Raw genomic sequence first — 23,092 nt, 5'->3', positions numbered from 1 at the left:
CTTTACCCAGACACAGTTTTATTTTTTCTCGTTTGTACTTTCGGTACAATAAATTGGGAGCAGATATTTTGATGCTTTCATGTCTGTCGTTAAACAAGTTTAAAAAATGTCAGGTCTCATCCGAACACAAGTTTTATATTAGCACACGGTTGAACGTCTAAATATTTCATCAAAACTTACCACAGCCTATTTTCACATGCTTGCAATATTCTGCACTTCGTATTTACAGGAAATATAAACAAGTTGTGGAATGCATTTTCTTTTCTCTCTTTGTGTATGTTTTTGCGCGTGTGTCGGGCTGAAAGCATTGAATAAATGGTGCATGATTTTTCATTATTAAATAACTAGTAATAGCTTTCAGTGCTGTCTAACTGATCCGTGAGACTGTCTGTATTTTTCACAAATCCATTATCGACAGTCCTAGATGTAGGCTTCATTAAATTGAGAACCTTTGATTTATTGTTATTTTTAAACCACATCGCTACTGATAGACTTTGGGTCTGACTGGTCTAGTTTAGGATTGTGTGTTCTTTACTGCCACAACCCGAGTTTGACTCCTTTGCTGTTTGGGTGGGTTTACGATGGTTAGTGGCGGAGGAAAATCTAGAATATAAAAACATGGGTCAGCCAGTATTTTTGGGGAAGCTGGATGACTAAGAAGCTCTGGATGGTGAAGTTTGTCAAAAAGCGTAAAGGGCACAAACCAGAAAACCGGCAATCGAAACACATATGGTCCTGACCAGCGCTGCTGGCCATTTCAGCAAAACCTTTAAACCGATAAATGAATAGTTGCCTCCCATTGTGCCCATGAGCAACTGACTTTAATTTCTTTTTGCATCTAGACTTTCAGTTTTGTTTTATTTACTCTCAGCAGAGTTTCCGTATTCTGCGAAATGATAAGCATTTAGTTAATAACCGAGAGGTGCCAACATCAAGCGTCAGAGCACCAATGTTCAATCCTCAGATGACACGCCGAGGCGAGTGTTTGTTTACGTAGTCAAAAAGTATTTGTAAGTTCCGCGGAAAGTCAACAGAGGGCATCCTCTTAGGAATTCTCTGTTTATCAGAAACTCATTACCATGGTTACTTCGCACCTGTGTTGCGTTCGGAGCTAATTAGTCGACTGTTTAACGTTCCCTTCGTTTCAGTGGTCATTTGCGAAGTCTTATTTGTAGGATTAATGCGATCCTGTGGCAGCTGCAGTTTTGTATTCTCATTTTCAAACCTTTGCTTTGACCCCTATCTGTTCTCTGACTTTTATCGTCTCATCGTACGCAGATATGTATTTAGCTTTTTTGCGCAGCACCCATGCATACTATTGACTTTTTAATGTAACTTTCAAGAGCTCATTTTATAATAGCAGTTGAAATTAAAAGTCACTTAGCAAAGTCTCATTAGTTGTGACATTAGTAACAAAGTTTGTGTTTGGAGATGACAAATTCGAAGCATAATACTCTCCATGTTCTTCTCCTCAGCTGTGACTGACGTTCTTTTTTCTTTACCTAGCCTAGGTTTAATTAAAAGCTGACATTTTGTGTAAATACCAATGAACAGGGCCATGATGGGCAGGGTGTTTAAAAATAGAAACTCTTTAAATAAATCAAAATGTTTGCAGATTACTGAATTTATAGGTTTTTATCTAAGTGATGAAATGAGGTTAGAGGATAAAACGTTGCATTCAAGTCAAGTCTGTCATGGTTCTCGAGTGGTGAGACAAGGACAGAGGACCCAGGTGCAGACAGCGGGTAGGGGTTAACATATTTAATAAATTATAAAACAAAGACCCACGTGGGGGTAACATAACAAAACATGGGAATATAATGACAAGACAGAACAGGATTAAAACTAACTACAGACAAACAAGACTTGAATAAACTCTTGACATAAACTACAAATAACTATACTAACACAACACATGAACTCACCACACCAACCACAATGAACCAGCACAAGACAGAAGACCCAAGGGCATTAAATAAGGAAGCAAATCAAGAGGGGAACAGGTGAAGGGCATTAATCAATAGCGAGGGTAACGAGAGGATGGGAACAAAGACGAGACCGGAGAGAGAGTATGGAAGGCCATAAGAACAATAATTGTCTCTCTCCACATTAAACATGAGGTTCTGTCATGATCCTGCCACTATACTAAGAGAAACATGACATGATGCAGCAGAATCATGACAAAGTCAGCTTTATTTTTATAGCACTTTTTACAATTGTCATTGTTACAAAGCAGCTGTACAAGAAAACATTGACTATAAGCAAAACATATAACGTTATGCAAGTCAAAACACAGATCAAATATCAGACAGACTGTAAATTCCTATATGCAGTGTAATTCCTATGCATATGCATTCAATGGCTAGACATAAATCGGTGCATATACTGTATTTACTAAATGAAGAAAATATAAATATATAAATATTCCTTTTTTTCAGCATGCACTGATAAATGCAATGTAAATATACAGCGATCCTTAATCATTCGTAAAGGGAGAATTCACACAAAAAGATTCACCCTCAAGTTGTTCCAAATTTGTGTAAATTGCTTTGTTTGGCTGAACACAGAAAAATATATTAAGAAGAATATTATGCTTAAATAATATTAATATTATACATGTGTATACATTTGAGCTGTTTTGAAATGTTATATGATTTGTAACTGCACCTCGAACTAAATTGCTTCAACATTTCATAAAGCTGCAATTACTTTCTTTAAATCAAATCAGATCCTTTATGGCACTCGAGAAGCGTTGGCATCGTGATTCACCATCACGTCCTCTGATTACATTTCAGGTCAACAGACTATGGTACCACTTACGAGAAGCTCAACGAGAAGGTGGGCGTGAAAACCATCCTCAGCTATCTCTACGTCAGCCCCAACAACAAGCGCAAGGTAAGATTTACGGCTCCGGCGCACCTACGCTTTCAAAACGTCTCTTTCATTGTTAGTCTTTTTGATGTCTCTTTTTACGAAGGTGTCGAGATATTTTCCAAGGAAATTATGTTTATGTGGGCCCTGAGCTCATTTATGACCGTTAACCTCTTTGGAAGGATTTCACAGGTTTCTGTCTTGGCTCGCTGTGCTGTTGGCTAATTTATCCTCTGGTAGTATTTACTAACCTCTCCAACTCTTCAGCTCCAGCAATTATGAGATTAATGCATTTAAAGGCCTTCACTCGGAGATATCGCGGCGTTGAAATCGTAACGCAGTTATATCATTAATATTGATAAAGCTGTACTTCTTTTTTTTTTATTTGAGGTTTGATGAATTATGAACCGCATGAAAAGAGATGAATAAATTGCCAGCGTTTTAATCAAAGGCACGGCAAAGGCGGCTTGTATTTATGGCTTGAGGATCGGGGGTTTGCCGCAACGGTTTCTCTGTCCTCCTTTTTAAAATCTCTTTTTCTCCTCTTTTCTTTACCACGAGTGGCCGTTTGCTAGGTAATTATGGCTATTACCTAATTTATTATGGCCTGTAATGAAGATGGAACGCACCTTGAGGTGAGCACAGGTCCTGTGCACTAGAGTCGAGGAGGCTACTGTGAAACTGTAATTTGTTTAGTAAATCAAATGAATCACATTGCTGTTGAATTTCTTTGCCCATTGCGAGTTTGATTTTATTGAAATTAAACGGATTTAATCAATGCTGATTGAATGAACATTTAGAATGGTCTCCCAATTTCCACACATTTTGTTCCATAGTTTGGATGCGTTTACTTTTATTCTAAAATGTGGAAAAATACAAAGAATAAAACAAGCAATTGACCCTACACTTTAGAAAGGTTGTGTAAGTTACAATAATCGTGTCGCTACTTAATCACTCCCCAACGCTGTAACTAAATCGTGCCGCTCGATCATAATGTAATAATCTGCGCTGTTTTTCTAACAGATGAATTTCGTTCTGCTTACAGATGCTGGGGATCATTTAGAGATCCGCATTTCCCAGCAGTTCCGAAACGGCATATTTAATTACATTGTGTCTGGACTGCGCGGCATCATCCGCCAACACACGCACAAACCCCATCAACATCTGCCGAGCCATCACGGTCCGCACTGAATGCCAATGGAATATTCTGATACACCCAAAAATCTGCTTTGTGCTCAAACAGTAACTATTCGAATGAATCCAGAGCACATACTCCATAAAATATATAAGTGCTGGATTATACAGCCAGTACTGAAGATGTAAATGCAGGTTCACGTTTTAATGTCGAACAAGAGTTTCGCCATCGAAGAACCGGTCAATGCAGCCCATTAAAAAATCCATATAATTAAAAAGTCCTGAACTGTAAAGGTTTTTTAATCCATTAAAGCATTCTATAGTGTCCTTGGTTACAGAACAGTAGAGAGATGGTACAAAATGATGTCACAAGACTTCAAACCTGACGTGATATGTTGGGTACGCAAGCGTAAATCAGATGTGACAACCTGAGGGTTGCGTAGATTTCGATGCAAAAATTACTTTTTTTATGTGAAAATAAGAGATCTTTTGCGCCCTCACGCGGACCCACCGTCGCATTTCCAGCAGCTACGCCCTGAGGCTTCTCGCTGGCGAACCCCTGCCAGTAGCTGCGGCTCCGTATGCTTTTGTCTTTCAGGATATTGGCACTTCTACCATTTCATTTTCCTCTCCACTGTCGGCAATCTGCTGAAGCTGCATGTTCTGCAGAGCACTTTTACGGTGTCCCCGCGGCGCTTCACAATCACCGGACGGTGCTTTGGCTTCTACCTCAGCTCAATTCTGTCATCCCATCCACTCTGTAATCATCTAGCAGCCTCTAATTATTTCACAGAAAGACCATAATATTTTAGGCCAATATGACAGTCAGTTCTGCAGGGTGAATTCATTTTCTCCATCCCATTACACTCTTGACATTTAATAATCTGTAAGCGACCGCAGCTGGCAAAACAAATAATTTCGTCAATTGAGCAAAAGCGACATGTTTGGCCATTTGTTGATAACAAGAGTTTAGTTTACTCTCTAATCTGCTTCTTAAAGCCATTGAAAAGTAAGTTACCACTAAATAATACCTTTTGTGACATGCAAACTAAAAAGCTATTTCATCTCGAGTAAATTTGTCACGCTTTATTTCTAGACTTTGACAAATTACCCATCACCAAAACTGGTGCTTACTCTCCAATAACGTTTGCCCTTCTAAACACATTGATTTATTTACGCCGAACCGGTCTCTAGCCATCGGTATTTAAAAACTGAAACATGAGTTAGACCCGAGTAACAATTTCCCAAAACTCATGACTAAGTCTTTGACTGATGCGATTGTAGGCCGATATCTCAAGATGAGTCATTTCTCCGCAGGCTGAAACTGAGCATCACAAGTGTGTATAAAATGAGTTGTATTCATATATGATATATTTTATGGAAACCAGTATGTACATGCAGTAGACTATATAATGGTATCAACAATATTTAAGCAGGTGGAATCAGCAAGTCTTATTCATAAAAAAATGTGTGTAATTTAGTAAAATTTAATTTGGTGTGTTTTGCAATCGTAGGAAGGTGGGTAGGTTTAGGGTCAGGAGTGGGGTTAAGTGCCCAGTTTTCTTTTATTACAAAAACGTACGTATTTATAAAATAGTTTCAGTTTTACAAGTGTAATGAACTGAGTGTGTCATGTTCACACCTAGAGGAGGCAAAGCGTGACACATGATTTTTAATGCCTGAGGTCAGAAAGGAGGTTATTCTGCAACAGGTTAATCGAACTTGATTTAATGGGAAACATAACTATTTAATGAGGTATTTTACAATGTTAATTAGGCAAGGATTTACAATTATTAGGAAAAAAGCAAGCATGAAAGTCCACCCTTAAACCTAACTTCATTGGGACAAGGCCAGATTACGAAAATGTACAAATAAGATACAAATTCATACAAATTAGCCACTATAAATAATAGTTATACATTTCCTTGGGGTTATGTTGGTACATTTTTTATATATTCATTGTTTAATATAAAAAAGTAATATACATTTAAACCTAAGTTTACTCTAAAGTAAAGAGATACAACTTATCGCATTGCTGCTAGTGATATGAAACATTTAGTGTCTCTTGAAGGAATAGTTTACGCAAATATGAAAATTCTTTCATTATTTGTACCCCGAACAACAGGGGAATCCATTGACTTGCACTGGTTTGTGTCCACACAATAGAATTGAAAGGGTACCACCGATGTTTGTTTACCAACATTCTTCAAAATGTCACCTCTTGTGTTCTGCGGCAGAATGAAAGTCATGCAGCTTTGAAATGACAAGACGGTGAGTAAATGATGACAGAGTTTTCCTTTTTGGGTGAACTATCACTTTAAGAGACATCATAAAATGTCTCAAAACATGTATTTGTAACTCATATGTTCATAAAAATTCTTAAAAAATGTAAAATTATGAATAAACATTTATGTGGGTATATCTCCAATGTCCTTAAATAAGGTTTTGCTGTTCTTCTGGGAATAAAAAAGAAACCACGTAAGAGCTGAACCTCAAAGACACAATCAAATAGGCACGAATAAATATTGTAAGGGAAATATGTTTTGACGTTCTGTTCTACTCCATGGCCCAGACTGTAATTGTCTGGTTATCACAGGAGACCTTTCCTTTAGATACAAGAGTAAAGAAGAATGAATTGTCTTTTTAGCAAAGAGTATAGTCTACCTTTTTAAAACTAGCTCTGTTGCTCTGCTTTATCAAAGGACTGTGCTGGTTAAGTTGATCTTCCGGTCTGGACAAGCTAATCTAGCTGGTCCCAAAATGCCACTTATAACCAACCAACCATCTGTAAAGTTGAACGCTGGCCTGCAAAAGATAGATTTCTGAGCCCAGTAAAAGTTTGCCATCTTCGAACTTTCTTAAAACTGTGTGCTTTCCACTCGTTTGCATTAGTGTGTATATCCGTGTGTGTGTGTTTTTTCACTGTTTAAAAAACGATCCGTGCTTCACAAGTCAACAACTAGCAGGTGGGTAGAATTTGCACTCCGTCCCAGAGGAGCTCTCTGTGTACTTTCATGTTCAAAGACCGCAATATATATCTTCTGGTCATCACAAAAAGGACCCTCTTTAAAAGTACAACTACATAAAACACCCACTTTTCAGGAGTACACAACACAAAAGGACTCTTGGGAACCCTGGACGGGTACTGACCTCACGATAAAATGCATTAGCATAAGCGTGTATGGCTTAGCGTTGCTAAACCAAGGTTGGGATTCAGATAATTTGTGTAGGATTCTCTTTTAATGATTTTTCTGCTATTGGTGCTGAGCAAGTGAATTAGGATGATAGTTATACAGTAGCATTTATTGCCTTTGTAATAGAGCGAGTTTGTATCCATTGAAAGTGCCTCTTAGTGTAGCGTTTCTGGACAGTATCTGGGCAGAGAGATAATACAACTCTGGGATCGTAAATCTGGCGGGTACTGCAAAGATTTGAAGCAACAGCCATTAAGATACAAGATACACACTGCAGCTATAAACATTCAAATAGATGCAAATATATCTTCGTTTCGTGATTTATGTTGTGGGGAAATATTGGAGGCGGTCTACTGCTGCCAAAGTCAAATCGTAAAACGCTAGGCATTGTGGGTAAGCTTTTGAATTGCCTCTGAGGGCAGCTCTGATTGGACGACATCTGCAGGGGAAAGACTCTCTTATGGGGCAGAAGCGAATGGTGAGACTTAGAAGGAAATAAAGCTGAACATCTGTTCACCCTCAGGCATCATTTCAAAACGCCTGCAATGAGAAACAAAGTGAGTGAGAGAACTTTGGTTGTTATCTCTTTTTCTCTCATCTGCACATGTTGTTGGTTTCTATAAAAAAGATGAAATGTACAACTTTGGTAATAGCCTTTTGTTCATGAATCAATTTATGTTTCTTCGATTATTAAAGACATTAGTAATTTTCTATTAATTGTATCACCTTACCTTACTTCTTGACTGATGATTCATTCGGCGATTCATCCGTCAAATCCCCTCATTTCTGTCAGCTTCTCTGATCTGGTTGGTCAGATGGTCTAGTCTCCTGTGATTGGTCAACAGCGTGAAGTGTCACTAATGGCACGTAGGCGGGCATTACACAGAGTGGAACTGAACTGAAATTAGAACTACAGACGACTCATTCACGTGATTCAGAGTCGACTTCTTTTTCCCAAGCCAATAACTTTGTTATTTGTTCACTTTCGGCTTTACAACTTGGCTGACTGCTTACATTCACACACAGCGACATTACACGCTGCATGAAATGTCATTTTAATGACATAGTAATATTTACTCATTAATGCTTGTTATGTAACCATTTCATCCTGACCGTCATGCTTGCGTACTAAGAGGAGTCTTAAGGCACCCTCGTTGTATCAAAGTTCAATAAAGTATTAATTACATTGTTTTGAGGTATGGACAGAACCCAAGCGCAGGCAGTGGTTTGCTAAATAATAAAACTTTATTTAAACAAAGACCCTCGATGGGGAAAACATGAACAAAAACAAGACAAGACTGAAAACTAAAACTTCCCACAAGGGGGACAAAACAAACGAGGTAATAAGAATAATAAATAAACTATAAGTCCACAAACTTTGAAACAGCAACAAGGTAACTCCAATGGAAGGCAGGGTATCAGGACAGTCGAAGGTGGGTAAACGTGAAGAATGAACCGACAAGGGACAGAGGGAAACTGGGGCTTGATAAAGTCGAATACTTGCATGCACAAGCATTTTTTGCATGCAGTTGTGTGTGTTGGGACCGATAAGAAGTGGAAATGAGTCCTTTCAATTTAATTGAATTGTATTTACAGTATATAGCACTTTTCACAATGTGCATTGTTCAAAAGCAGCTGAGAAAATCAGAAAAACACAGAACAGTGCATGGTGTTTATAGAACAAGCACGATCATTCTAGAAAATAATATCTAATATCAGCAGTCTCCCAGTGAGCAAGCAAACAAGGCTCTGTGGCGAGGAACCCAAACTCCAATGATAAATAAATGGTCTCAACCGGGAGGGCCAGGTCCCCTCTGACGTGTCACAGCTGCACTCAGTGACAAGTTACTGAGTAAATGTTTATGAGAAATAGGGAGAGTTTATTAGTTGGGATTTAGGACATTTAGTTTGTTGAAACTTTTTAAGTCTAAGGATTTTAGTCACTTTAAAAAACAATTAAGAGCCAAATGTTGCTAAATTCATTTAAAAAATAATTAAATTATGTGCTTTATGAGAAAAAAGTGCCAGGACTGTCTGTAAAGTTGCTAAATTGCCAAGTTGGCATCAGTCCCTCAAACAACACTTGGACATGACATATTTAAAGCTGCAATCTGTAACTTGTGCCAATTTTTGCCATTTTTGTTGGCAAATGACATTGCAAATGACTTAACATAAGGCCTACTTTATTTGTGTTTAAGTCAAATCCATTAAACTGTCAATTTTTGCTGAATCGGACTAAACAGCTACTTGCACAATCATTGATTCTTGTTACTTATCAACCATAAATTGTAGATTCAGGCTTTAAATTGTAAGTATTTTTAGATGCTGTTGTAACAACTAGATGTTTTATAAAATGGCATCATTTTATTTTATATTTTAGAGGGTTGATGAATAAGCTTAATTTATCTGTTAACAAAACAATGAAAGCATTCATGGATTATACCTTGTATCTTCCTATATGAATTGCTGAAATTAATGAAATCATTATGTAGTCAAATGGGACCAGAATGAATTTGAACTTAACCAGCTTTTTAAATAGCTCGAACATGTTCCACGGATTTGAAGGAAGCAAAATGTTATCGCTCGCCCCTCACTGCTATATTGAAATGAATTGAAATGTGTTAAATTACCCCCTCGTCTGAATCTTCTCTCTCGATCCCACAAATCGACGCTTGTTAGCCCCCTTCTCTGGACCCCCTCAATCACACGCGAGACCTTTATTTCGTCTGCTCGTGTTTGAGCCTGACATTTCTCATTCTCATATGAAGACTTCACATTTTCCCATGTCGGCGGAAGTCACTGGCTCTCTGACCTTTCAGCTTCCCAAAGCTTTAATTAGACTCGGCTTCCCTGACCGGCTCTCGGCTTCAACTGGCTTCGCCCCTTGCCCCGCTGACAAGCCTGCGTGTGTCTTTGGAGGGATAATTGCTGGATAACATGGGTTGATCTTTTCGGCCGAAGCGGTGTACTCGTGTTTCATAAAGTGAAGGAAATGAAAGGATATGTGCATACAAAGAGAATAGCAGATCAAAAACAAAAGTCAAAAGTACATTAGTCGAAAAGCTTGTGTCTTAGCTAAAGGGGACAACCATGCATGATTAAAGCTTCCTATCTGCCTTGACATTTCCTTCTTTTTTTCCAAAATCGATATGCACTTGAAAAAAAAGTGAGTTGCTACAGTAGAGGTTTATCATTTATTAATTCAACTTTTGTTGTTTGATCATTTACAGTGTTGAAGCGATGTACTTTTGCTGCATATGAATGTTGAGTTTTTGCTAAATGTTCAAGGTGTTTGGTCCAATGCTTTAATGTTTGAGTCATCATCGGTTTTTCCTGTCGCCTGGCAACCCTGTCGAATGCCATCTATTCATTCAAAGACGAGCCTAAAACTGAGCCATCAGCACGGTCTATCAATGTGAAAGAGAGAGATTGTGCTTACTGAGATAAAGACTTCACCGTTTGCTGATTTTGTACGTGCTTTTATTGCCATTGACCTTCAGCAGCAGAAGTAGGAACTGTGAATTCAACATCTCAACCACTAGGTGGTGGTTATTCTTTAGAACTGCAGGGTCTTGCTGTTATTTGACAACCGTCAAATGTCTATGTGGGTGAATCAAACCGTTTTTAGTGTGTTGTACTATTTTTGTCCGTTGTGTAGTGGTATTATATTAAACTAACACGATACATTTCTGTACAGAGTAGTCAGCTTATTTCTTTTTTCTGTCTTACATGAATATTGACTTGCAGTTTTCATCCAAGAGAGATATGATATAGAATATCAATTATGAAAACTGATCCCTTGACTGCATATGCATGGCCTTTCTGCAATGGCGAGAAATTCATCGATCTATTCACGTAAAGAGTCATTCATATTCACTGATTCACTTCATCTTTTTGTAGGTTCCAAAAACACAAGATTACACTAGTTACAAATAACACCAGCAGACTTGAAAAGTAGGCCTACTTGAAACATTTACTGAAACCTTTTACATTATCGGGTTTGATCAAAATCATGATCAGCGCATACGTGATATAGAACTGGTCTCAGTTAGTTTAACACAAAACTATATCAACACATACAGTACATATAGACAATACCTATACACACTACACACATATACACATTTATATTTAAAAGGAATAGAAAAGATACAATCATATCACGTGTCGTATATATCATATCAGATACTGTATATAGCATACTGTATACAGTTCATATTTGTAATTTTACCTTTGTTGAAGTCACCATAAAACAGGAGTTGCGATTTACTTCTTTGCCGATATTTACTAGTATATCCGAGTGAAACGGCTTCTGAAATGAGAAACAATGTAGTGCAGGGCTTTATTTTGCACTTCCCTTTTTCATTGGTTTGTTGTAAGTTGGGCCTGGAGGGGAGGGCTAAAAATGCCTGTCCATTGCAAAGTCAGTAAAGTCCTACCTACTTTTTGTTGCTTACGTAATGTGGTGAAGAGTTGTTGTTGAGAGGGGGAGAGGACTTGTTTTTGATTTAACATTACAACTGAAAATGGATTTTAAAAAGAATGGTGTGCACTTATACATCATTCATAACACTTGCTGCAACACTGTCTAAAACACTTAGAATTTCCTAGTGACTTTAAATCACATTATGAAATTGAAAAAAGTACTAAAAAATTAAAATCTATGATTTGGGTGAAAAAGTAAGCATTAATATACATCGAGAAGTTTGAATTTTTCCGAGCAAACATTGAAAATTGAACCCGAACACCACACAAGGATTAATAATAAAATACGTGTGTGTTTATAGAATACTAAGATGACCCAGAGTACTACATTTGCAAGAATTTGCTGAACACAGAGCAGAACTCTGTATCCCAAAATGCAGTGTGCCCTTCTTGCCCTCCATTATTAGTGTAATGAACGAATAAGAAGCAATTAGAGCCACAATCTACTTTTTAGTCATCATTTAAAAATAGTTGAAAATGTGACTTTTATTTAAAAACAACTTTACTTTCTGTCCTACCACACACACACACACACCTGACACATTCTCCAATAACCACAGAGTTATACCAGCACCTCTGCCTCCCAAGGCAACCTTAAATAACACTACCTTGGGTGTTTCGCGAACACCTTGAGCGATCACCTGGGACCCAACGCAGCGTTTCACTCTAATTGGTCAGTTCTCTGTTGAGCAAACAATACCCTTGGTTAATAAGGCAATTTTGAGGGTTTCACCACACTGCATTCCTAATAGGAGAGAAGAAAAAAACGACACAGCTTTCAGGGAGCAGATTCTGTAACGAAAGACCTTGCTGATCTCAGATCTGTGGCGTCAGCATTGGTAGTCTGCCGCTATGTTCTTCCCGTGGTGGATGAGGGGGAAATTGCAGCTCACCTGTGTGCACCCACAAAGACTCTTTGAGAAATGTGTAGGTGCTGAAAACAGGCACGTAAGCACTGTTAGGGCAAACAGCTTGGTTTACAGTTTTTTAATGATGTTTAGTCATCAGAGGAAAAGCGAGTGTGTGCTGGTGCGTATAGCGTGTGTGTTATGTATGTGTGTGTGTGGCGCTCACTTAAATGAGGACTGTAGAGTCGCTATACCGGTATTTACATTATTGTGTTTAAGCTTGTGTATGCGTTTTTAACGGGAATTAATTTTTATCTTATTACAAATTCAATAATCATAAATTAGCTGTCCTTGAACAGTCAATAAGGTTATAACAACATTAACCCCTTATGGTACAGTGTAATGAAAACCAGATTATGAAACTGTAACGAATATTGAGTAAATATAACTATCGTAATCAATTAAAACTTTTGTATTAAATGAATGTATTGTTTTTCAATGAGAAACCCTTACTTGAAAAGTTACAGTTAAAAGTACAATCAACTTAATATTTTAATATTGGCTAGTGATAAGTTGTTGTAACCTGAAATCGCTTAACTTATATAATTATTGTAAATATTGCTGCTGTCATTCTTAAACCTTGATATTCTTAGATCTCCATATTACATGATTCTTATTTTTTCCCATAAGTCATTATTATTGGTCACTCTTTTGGTTTGTTGATAACTCATTTAAAAAGTACATTGTCAACTCAGCGAGTTTGCACATCCAAGGTATGGATACTGTCCACTTTATAATATAATATTTAAGCAAAATTCCAAGCTCAGAAGACCATTTTATTCCAATAAGGTAAGCAGTGAAGGTATTTATGACTGCCCTTGTTAAACTCTGGATTTATAAGAGTGAGCCGATCCAATTAGTTTAAGATGGAGCTAAAATATGTTCCTGATTTCATTAATATTCTATCAGAGCTGGCTTAGCACTGCGCTACGGTAACTCTCTGCGTCTCACCCGCCACCTCATCTGGCGCTTCATTAACCTTTGTCTTCCCCCAAAACTTCTGCTCTTTTACTCTGAATAACTGATAGGGCCTTGAAACGGAGTGGGAGCAGTCAGAGAGGTGGATTTCGCCAGGGTGCGTGAGCAGGGAGACAAAGAAAATAAGATTAATAAAAATTAATTGCCCCGTTAACGCGCGCTTCAGAGTACGAAAGAGGAGCCAACAAGGCCAATGTAGACCATTCTTAATTTGATCTAAAGCCATAGTTATGCATACTTAAAAACGGATTGAACTTTTATAATGTTAATTAAAACCAGAAGGAGCGGCCATGTAAAGCATTCTTATTGGTCATTGTGTTATCAGTCGTCTCAATGGTGATCATTCAGAGCCTCGAATTCTTTCTTGTCATTTCCACCTGTCCCTCTTCATCTTTTCTTTCTCTCTTTTTCTCTCTCTCTGCATAATTGAAGGTCAAACAAGAACGAACGAGATGCAAAATTCCTCCGTGCGCGTCCCTCTGCATCTGCATATTCTTTTTTCACACGTCTACGTCAGGTATAGAAATGCAGATTGAGAGGCATTAATCCATAACAGCTTCAGCGGGTGACACCTCATGTGACTGATGTGAGTGCGCTCTGTTCTGAACAGAAGATTCTAGCCTGATCTGAATGCAATCTGAATGCAAGGGATTTAAAGGAACAGGCCACTAAAAAAAGTGTTGATATGTGAAGATGCACACATGTTTGATTTAATTGATTTTCTGTCCAAGCTTGGAAATGTATATATTTTTTGTGCAAGTTTTCATTTTTGAGTGCACTATTTCTTTAAGGACCTTGGAAAGACATTTATAGTTCACTGGACTTGTCTTTGATTTACTGCATTTCCTTTATTGGCGCTCCAAATGGCCGGCGCTGTCATTAAGCTGTAATGTTATTGTTCATTTAAACCGGCTTTGAGTAGACATTTTCATCAGTCCGTCATGCTTTTAGGGCCCAGCGGAGACTTCCACATTTCAAGGAGATACTTGAACCCTAAAGTCCTGCCACCACAAAATATCCCTTCGAATACAGAACGCCATTAACAGTATATCAAAAAGGTATAACATCTCAAGCGTTTGATCGCCCTTTAAAAATGGTTGGTATTCACCAACCGAACCACCCAAACATCACTTCTGATTGGTCGGCATCTGGGTCACGTTTGTAAAGTTGGCAACGGTGATTGATGAGCCAGTGCTCTGGGTTCCAAGTGCTAGGGTTAGCATTAGCATGTCCTGTTTGATGAATGGCTTCGCAAGCCCTGCTGCCCTGATCTACTTAATAATACTGTTGCCCTGGAGAAGTGTGTCAAGAACGCAATTGAAATGGAAAGCAATTTTGAAGTGGACACAAACATTTTCATTTTTTGGCGCGCTGTGGAAGTTACATGACTGGTGGGTCTTTGGAGTTGGAGCGAGATTGCGTTTCGACCGCATTGCATCAGAGGCGTATTGATCGGACGATGCAATCGAAGTATGTGGTCACGAAATAGCTACGGAGAGAAAGGCTGAGATCTGACCTGTACAAAATCACACAAAGGAGATGAAAAATTGCATCTCATCCCTTCAGAAATCTATGTAGCCATAAATGTACATATACTGTAGATATACATAAATTATACTTGTTTGACATATTGCTTATTGCTCCTTGAATTCTTTGTAAGTTGCTTTTGATAAAAGCGTCTGCTAAATGACTAAATGTAATGTAAATAGTTATATAATGTATATGTATTTATATACGTATGTTTTTCTGGTTCTATGTTTAATATAATTCCATTATTATTTTGAGACGTAATGTATTTGAGACACATATGACTTTGTTTTCCCAAAGGGTTAGTTGGTTGAGCAATAGGTATTAATGTTTTAGGTATAGGTATAGGTTTTATATTTGGGTAGTTGACAAATAAACCACACGTGTCCTAAGGTGTGACATAAAAAATTCAAAAGAAAAAACCTAAAGATGAACGAAAATTAATCTCTCTTACTACTTTAAATGATACACATTATTATTTACTGTTGTTTCACTCCATAGGACACATTTATTTATCAACTACCCATTTTTTGTTTTCATGTCCATTTTAGGTTTATTTTAACAAATTTGTCATGTGCTTCTGTCATTTTATTACATATTTGCTTGTTTTTATATTGCTATATTGTATTTGTTTTGCTGTTTTAGCTTAAGTTTCCTTTTAATTTATTTGTAGTTAATAATTGTACTGCCTCAACCTAAACACAGTTTATTGCTAAGGCAACATCTACATTTTTTTAAGTTTTACAAATAATAATTAAGCCAATATTTTATTTTATTTCAATTAATCAAGAATGTTTAAAAAAATTGTTTTAATAACCTTGGATAAGCATTGTGTAGAAATGCATCTACCAAATGCAAAAATGTAAATGCTGATAAACAGGATAACCCCCCCCCCCCTCGCATACTTTGGCAATTTGTCATGTGACTTTGGTCTTTGATTTTTGCACCAGTTGAGTTGAGCAGAAACCTTGAATCTTACTATGTATCTTCAGAGAGGAACTTCATTTTCCACTGGTCTTTTTTTATTTACATAACACACACAAACATGCAGTAAACCGACAGAGCTCCAACACACACACACACACACACAGTCACACACACACACATTCACAATCCATCGACCCTGACACCTTCAGCCTCTGTCAGTGATAAGAGTTCGAAACTGCTCAGGCTTACCAATTCAATTATTTTTGACGCTGATTATATTTATTTTATTTATATATTTATATATATATCAAAATTGTCACAAACTTAGGACTGGTGCCACTCAGGAAAGGGAAAGAGCTCTGGGGAAATTAAAGATTTAGCAGCCTCACTAAGTTATGTGTGCACACGCACACACACACACACACACACACACATGTACGTCATAATAAATTACTCATTGGACTGTGTTGCTGACAGTGTTAAAGAGATCCATGCTTGTGAAACACCGTGATTATGATAATATCAAACCAAGCGAAACAGGTATTAGAAATTAAGATATCACATTTAACAAGTGGCGGTCTTGCGAATACTTTCAAAGTATTCATACAAAGGAAACACAAGGGCTTAAATACACAGGGCTAACAAGACACACCTGAAACAGATCATGGCACAGAACCAATGAACAAAAGAACTACAAACTACAACAGGAACAGGAAAGAGGAAGTAACAAAAGTCCATACCGCATGAAGGGGAAACCCATACAGGGATCATGACACTTTCTTAAAGGGATAGTTCACCCAAGGATGAACATTCCTCGATCATTTACTTAACCTCAACGACTGCAGAACACAAAAAATAAGACATTTTGGTAACACTACAATAACGTGCTATTAGTTATGCATTAGCTAACAATGAACAATTTAGTTTTCTGCATTTATTCATTCTTGTTAATGAAAATTGGGTAACACTTTATTTTAAGGTCCAAATCTCGGTATTAATAAACCATTAACTACAACCTTTTGCCTCAGTAAACTCCCAATTTATTGCTTATTAATAGTTAGTGACGTAGTTGTTTGGTATAGTTGGGTAGGATAAGGGAGGTAGAATATGGCCATGTGTGCTTTATAAGAACTAATAAAAAGCCAATATGCTAAAAACAGGCATCCTAATAAGCAACTTAAAAGTGAAAATTGGTCCCTTTACTAAAGTGTTACCAAAAATTGTCATAAACTGGCCATGAGGGTAAATAAATACTGACATATGTTTTGGAGGAACTTTCCCTTTAAGGGTCCGCAAGGGGCTCAGTGAAGCGACTAAATACCTCTGGTCTTTCTTTTTGTGCTACAGATCATGTTGCTGACAGACCCGGAGGTGGAAAGCAGTTTGCTCATCAGCTCGGACGAAGGTGCCACCTATCAAAAATATCGCCTCAACTTCTACATCCTCAGCCTGCTGTTTCATCCCGATCAGGAGGACTGGATCCTTGCCTACAGCCATGACCAGAAGGTGAGGAATGTGTTATAGCTGAAACACAAACGTATACCAAACAGCATCTCTTTATGGGATCGGCGAGTCAGCATTCGTCCAATATTCAAGTTATTGTTCTGCCAAAACTGAGCAAGTGCTGAAAGCCAAAGAAAAATCACATTGTTTGTATTTGCTCCCATGATGATAAAGAACATTCTAGAAGCGAATGGCAAAGAGAGACATTACAATCATGAAAAGTGTGCTCGCAAATGGTTGCTAATCTGTGTTAGGCCTTGAAATATCGCCCACAAAGGCTATTATCAATGCGAGAGGAAATACATCTTAAAGAGACAATTTCAGTGAGCCTAAAGAAGGCAATTAAGGCAATTTATGGATCCCCAGTCGCAGGGCATTACCATTAATTATATGCGTTTCAGCTCGCGGTTTAAGGCTAACAAATTATGAAACAAATTTCACTCTTCTGAAAAGATTGTCCAAGCATCAGATTAAAGCATATCAAAAGATCATTTAGCCAGCCGAGGCCTGTTTTAGTTTCCCGATGCTTCTGCGTAAAAAAAACCAAGCACGGGTCAATAGAAAGTACATTATGGCAGATTAGTTTATTCCTTGGTTTGATTTGGATGTTATAAATGACTCTGATTATGATGACACAACACAACACTACAAACACAAATGATATATTGACTATATCCAAAAAAGAATGTTTTCTACGTACACAAATGAGCGAATGAACTGCTGCAGTTAAATACTTGTTTTTACGCAGACGACTACGTTGGGTCACAGCCAATCCGTCTGTCAACATTAACAGATCAACCTTGATTTGACCCTTCAAGGAGCGACGCTGAAAATGAATTACATTTAAATAGACACGTTGAAAAAATGATCAGCCAATTGAAGGCTAATAGCTAAATGTTTGCACAACATGCATGACTAGCCATGGATAAAACCGCCGTACAAACAAAAAGCACAATCACCGACCTAATTAAAGCCCATCCCAATCTATACTACAAATCAATGAATATTTTATTATTGTTGACAGCTTGAAAAAATGGTAGCTGAATTTGTTTGCCGTTACGGTTATAGTTACGATAAAATGATGCGAGGTGTCAATAGACCAGTAACCTCCATCAGCAGTCCATACTGGATTATTCTGTGAAACTTTCATGAAAGCTTCACAGACTATAAGGTACTAATAATGACAAAAAAAATATTTATTTTTAAATATATGTCTATTGGAGACTTTTTTTCTGGACACACTAAAGATTTAGCGCTACAAAAATGCACAATTGTATATAAAATGATGTTGTTTAGGATCAGTTCGACTCATTTCACACCCTTACAGTTCGCTCCATTCTGTTGATTTTGTTGCATCTAAATATGACCAAGCTTCATCCACCCACAGTCAGGATGTTCTACTGAGATTGTGAAATCACAGCTCTCCCCAGATATAGTGAGGTGCAAATCCAAATGTTGCATTGAAGCCCCCCACTGTTTTAGATCTGTCTAAGCCTGGCAAAAAATATGCTGTTAGTGCTTGAAAAAAGTTTCCCGACACTGGAAAACTTTTGCTTTAACTCACAACACGCTTCGTAAGTTTTGTAAAAACCGGCGTTCCATATTTGCAGCAATGTTCTAAAAACATTTAACTTAGATGACATAAATAAGTCATTTCTTGTCATACTTTTGAAAACTGAAAAACATATGATAAGTAATATTTAAAATCCTTTTTTCTGTTTTAGTTTTCTATTGATCAAGACTTAGTTTTTCTTTTTCATTATTCTTACTTCCACATGTGGTTACTCTTGAAGAGAGGTTTTGTTTTAATGCAGGTGCTATATTAAAGTACTAAGGCACTGGGAATTTATAAATGGAATATTTTCTTTATCTCATTTCTAATCAAGCTGTATTTTGTCATATTATGGAAAAGGTTTGAAAGTATTTCGAATGCATGATACACATTTATAGTAACAAAAAAAATTGTTTATCGAAATTTTTTTTCCTATCACCACCACGTCCAATTCCGAATTATATGAAACTAAATGCATATTTCTCTCCTGTGATGCACATGTATCACTGTTTTTAAAAGGATCATCTTGTGGAATCCCACAGGGCCAAAAGTTTCCAAATTTAAAGGAACACCCAGTCCTTATTAATGTTGCACCATCAAAAGAAACAAAAATCTCAACAGACTCCTCTTTGACTCAAATTAACACAATGTGTCTTTCACAGCTCTACAGTTCGGTTGAGTTCGGCCGTCGATGGCAGCTCGTTCACGAGCGTGTTGCGCCCAATCGATTTTACTGGTAAGTGCTCTGTTTGACTTCTGCTGCTGCATATAGAGCATCAATCATCTGACCGCCTGCGTTTTGTGCCTGATAATAAACACACAGAAAAGCACGGATTGTCCTGAGCCCTGATGTGATCTCCATGTGTTCGACCACCAGCGGAACGCTATCTCGCCCAGATGTTTGTTTGCTACTTAATGAATGCGGTCATTATATCTTGCAACTGAGTTGCAGTCTGCATTCGCAGCGTCATGAATGATTTAGTGATTAAGAAAGCTTATTTAACTCTAGCGGGACAGCTAATATGTGTCTAGACTGCGGTGATGAAGTTGACCTGTTGCGAAGTAAATTCTAAATGCGATTCGATTTTGCGTTTATCTCGGGTCTCACGCGGGCAAACTCAAATGAACTGCGTTTTGAGCTAGATTGAATCGCTTTGTTTACTCGGTGTATTTAAACATATTGCTTTTAGTGATTGTTTCGATGTTGAACAACACGTTCTCCAGAAACAATAAAATACATTTATTGCTTTGTGACCTATAATCAACTATATAAGATTTTCTCATAAGATTTGCACTTTTTTCTTATAACTTGCCTGTCAAATTCAAGAACGTGTGGTCAAATATTTATTATGCGTACTGCAAATGACAAATCTAGGATTCGCTTCGGTTAGTAAATAAACTAAGACTACAGGATGTTTCAGATTGATTTAAGCTCCATCTGTTACTGTCTTACAGAATTGTCACTGTCTGACAGGAAATTTGACAGGGTTGACAGTGTTAGAACACAATCATGTGTTACACATCTCACATGTGCTAAATGCTATCTGGTGTTGCCAAGTACTACAGAACCTACGTCAATATAACGATAAATATATATAAATATAACTTAAAAAAGATTTTTTTTAAACCAACGTTTAATAAATATAGAAAGAGTAACCACATAGTTGCAAAACCGGCTTCTTCCCTTTCTTACCCGTCCTTAGATTCAGTCACTTAGCAGCAGGGTTTTTGCAAACACTTTTACGCGAGCACAGTCGAAGTGGGACAGAACAGAGACATCAGAGAGCGAGCCTGGAGTATTGGAGCATTTTTAGTCCGGTAATGATCTATCCTCACAAGTTCTCGATTATGAACTCTTGCATACCAAGTCTTGTTATCCGCAGAGAGATGCCACGTGCGCCTGGCACATATATCTTGCTATTGACTATGTGAAATTAAATTGTCCTGTTTGATGAGTTACACCGCCTTGGTCACCTCCAGAATATGATATGATTGAAAGAACGCGGCGTCAGATGGATGAAATGGATTTCTGCTTCAAAAGAGACTCTGATCTGATTGGGCTCTGTTCTGGTCTAATACCCGCACAGATTTAGACTCCAGGTGGAATTGGCCAGGTGAAAACTCTTCCTGTGGTATTGATCTGAAATCAAAAACCAGACGGTTCCTTGCAGATATCTGAAAATTAACCATTCTTTCGAACATGGAAGGTTGTATGATAATATCGGATTCTGGATATAAGCGAAGCTTTGTAGAGGACACTGGGATCATCACACCACCGCTGTGATCCGAGCATTTGAATCAAAATGCAGAAACTGGATGGAGCATTTGGATACTTGCCCACAGTTACAGTTTTGAACACTTATCTCCATCATCTTATCATTGTTCGATGCTTTAGATCTTTAGTAATCGAAAATGCATACATTTGTATGCGATTACAAATAAAATTCTGTTCACCACAGCTGAGATATGTGAATAAGGTGCAATGTTCATACTGAAAAGCGTTTTTTCTGCGGGCTTAAGGGGCTTTTTGTTTTAGTTTGACAGCCCTCTGTCATTATGGACTGGCACTGTACTGTAAACAATTCGTTGAGAAAATAAATACCAAATTATTTAGGTGAACTGTTTCTTTCAGCTGGATTAACTTTTTCTTTAACCACCCACAAAAGCGACACAAATGTTCGGCAAATACACAGTTGACTTTTATTAAAATATTAAGGTTGACTCACAACAAGCAAAAGTAATGCTATATTTGGCCAATATTTTTGATTTGGTGTCAATACGTCCAATAAGTGTCATAATAAAGTCTTGAGATTTGTGTGTTCCTACTTGGAGCAGCACTCTCTGGTTTTCACTCTCATATAAATATTTCATGCAACGATGATTTTTTTCCACACTAAAAAGGGCACGAGAGATACGCACGATGCCTGTGGGTGTTCTTGGGTAGCAAATGAGAAGGGCTTAGTTTTAATGATGTCAGGATATGCTCCTTGCTTCTGTCAGAGAGCACAGAAAGATGGAGATGGAAATAAGGGCTTATCCAAACAGGGATTTCTAAGGATACAATCCTGAATTCCATCCGATCGCTCTGTTGGGAAGGCTAATGTGGATCTGTTAGCTATCAGCGGAGATCAGATGCATTTTTTACGTTTATCTGTTCTTGTGTAAAAGCAGTTTCTTTTTCCAGGTCTAAACTGGGCCTCGATAAAGAGCCGGGCCTGATCCACCTGGAGACCAGTATCTCAGAAACCCGTAAGTCAGACCGGTGTCCCCGGATGTGCTTTCAACACAAAACAACAGATAGATGAGTGGTTCTTTTTATAATGAAATACTAAAATAACATTCAAATCAACTTAATATATTGAATATTCCTATAATGCAGCACAATGATAATAATATATAAAACATAAAATAAAATATAACAATGTAAAATGAAGCGACCATTCCATATTTTGATAAAATCAGCATATCTAGATGTTTTGTGCCCATTCCGGTCAAGTGTTACATTTCAACAAAACCAAAACTTGAGAGTGACAGAAAGTCATCCAACAGCAATCTGAAAAACTGACACATGCAACCTGTTATAAAAACTTAAAAAAATTTTTTTTAACTTTGCCTAAATATGTGTACAGATATTTCTGTTGAACTTGTTTTCTTTGCAGTATTTATTTTGACCTGTTTCCCCAGTTTTTATTTTCTGCAAATACATGCAAATAGAAATTGCATATTTAATTAGGGAGAAATATTGTTAGTAGTTCACAGAATGAAACAAATATTATAATTTTACAGAAACACATACCTATAAATAGTTTTAAAACGCTTAATTTTGTCTTAAAGTTTTAAACGCTTAAAGTTTTTTTAAAGTATTACAATTGATTAGATGTTTTAAAAACAACTTGTGTTGTACTTACATTGGATTGTACTATACATTTGTTTGTGAGTATGTGCAATCCCCTGGGTCCAACCCATAAACCTTGCCGTTGTTAACGCCATGCTGTAACCAATGAGCCACAGGA

The 23,092-nt window shown here is 37.4% G+C and overlaps 1 protein-coding gene across 1 annotated transcript in view; it reads left to right on the top strand.

The window, feature by feature from the left end:
• sorcs1 (sortilin-related VPS10 domain containing receptor 1) overlaps positions 1-23,092 on the top strand; it is a gene marked incomplete at its 5' end in the record, with an annotated part of 119,648 nt that overhangs the window by 73,180 nt on the left and 23,376 nt on the right. Inside the window, 4 exons of the mRNA XM_079463172.1 lie at positions 2,796-2,895; positions 17,372-17,530; positions 19,742-19,815; positions 22,264-22,328. Of these exons, the coding sequence (XP_079319298.1) occupies positions 2,796-2,895; positions 17,372-17,530; positions 19,742-19,815; positions 22,264-22,328 (398 nt within the window). The remainder of the gene's footprint in view (positions 1-2,795; positions 2,896-17,371; positions 17,531-19,741; positions 19,816-22,263; positions 22,329-23,092) is intronic.

This window comes from Barbatula barbatula (assembly GCF_947034865.1).
Source record: "Barbatula barbatula genome assembly, chromosome: 8".
NCBI classification, from domain to species: Eukaryota; Metazoa; Chordata; class Actinopteri; order Cypriniformes; family Nemacheilidae; genus Barbatula; species Barbatula barbatula.
This window is presented reverse-complemented; position numbering and strand designations above follow the sequence as displayed.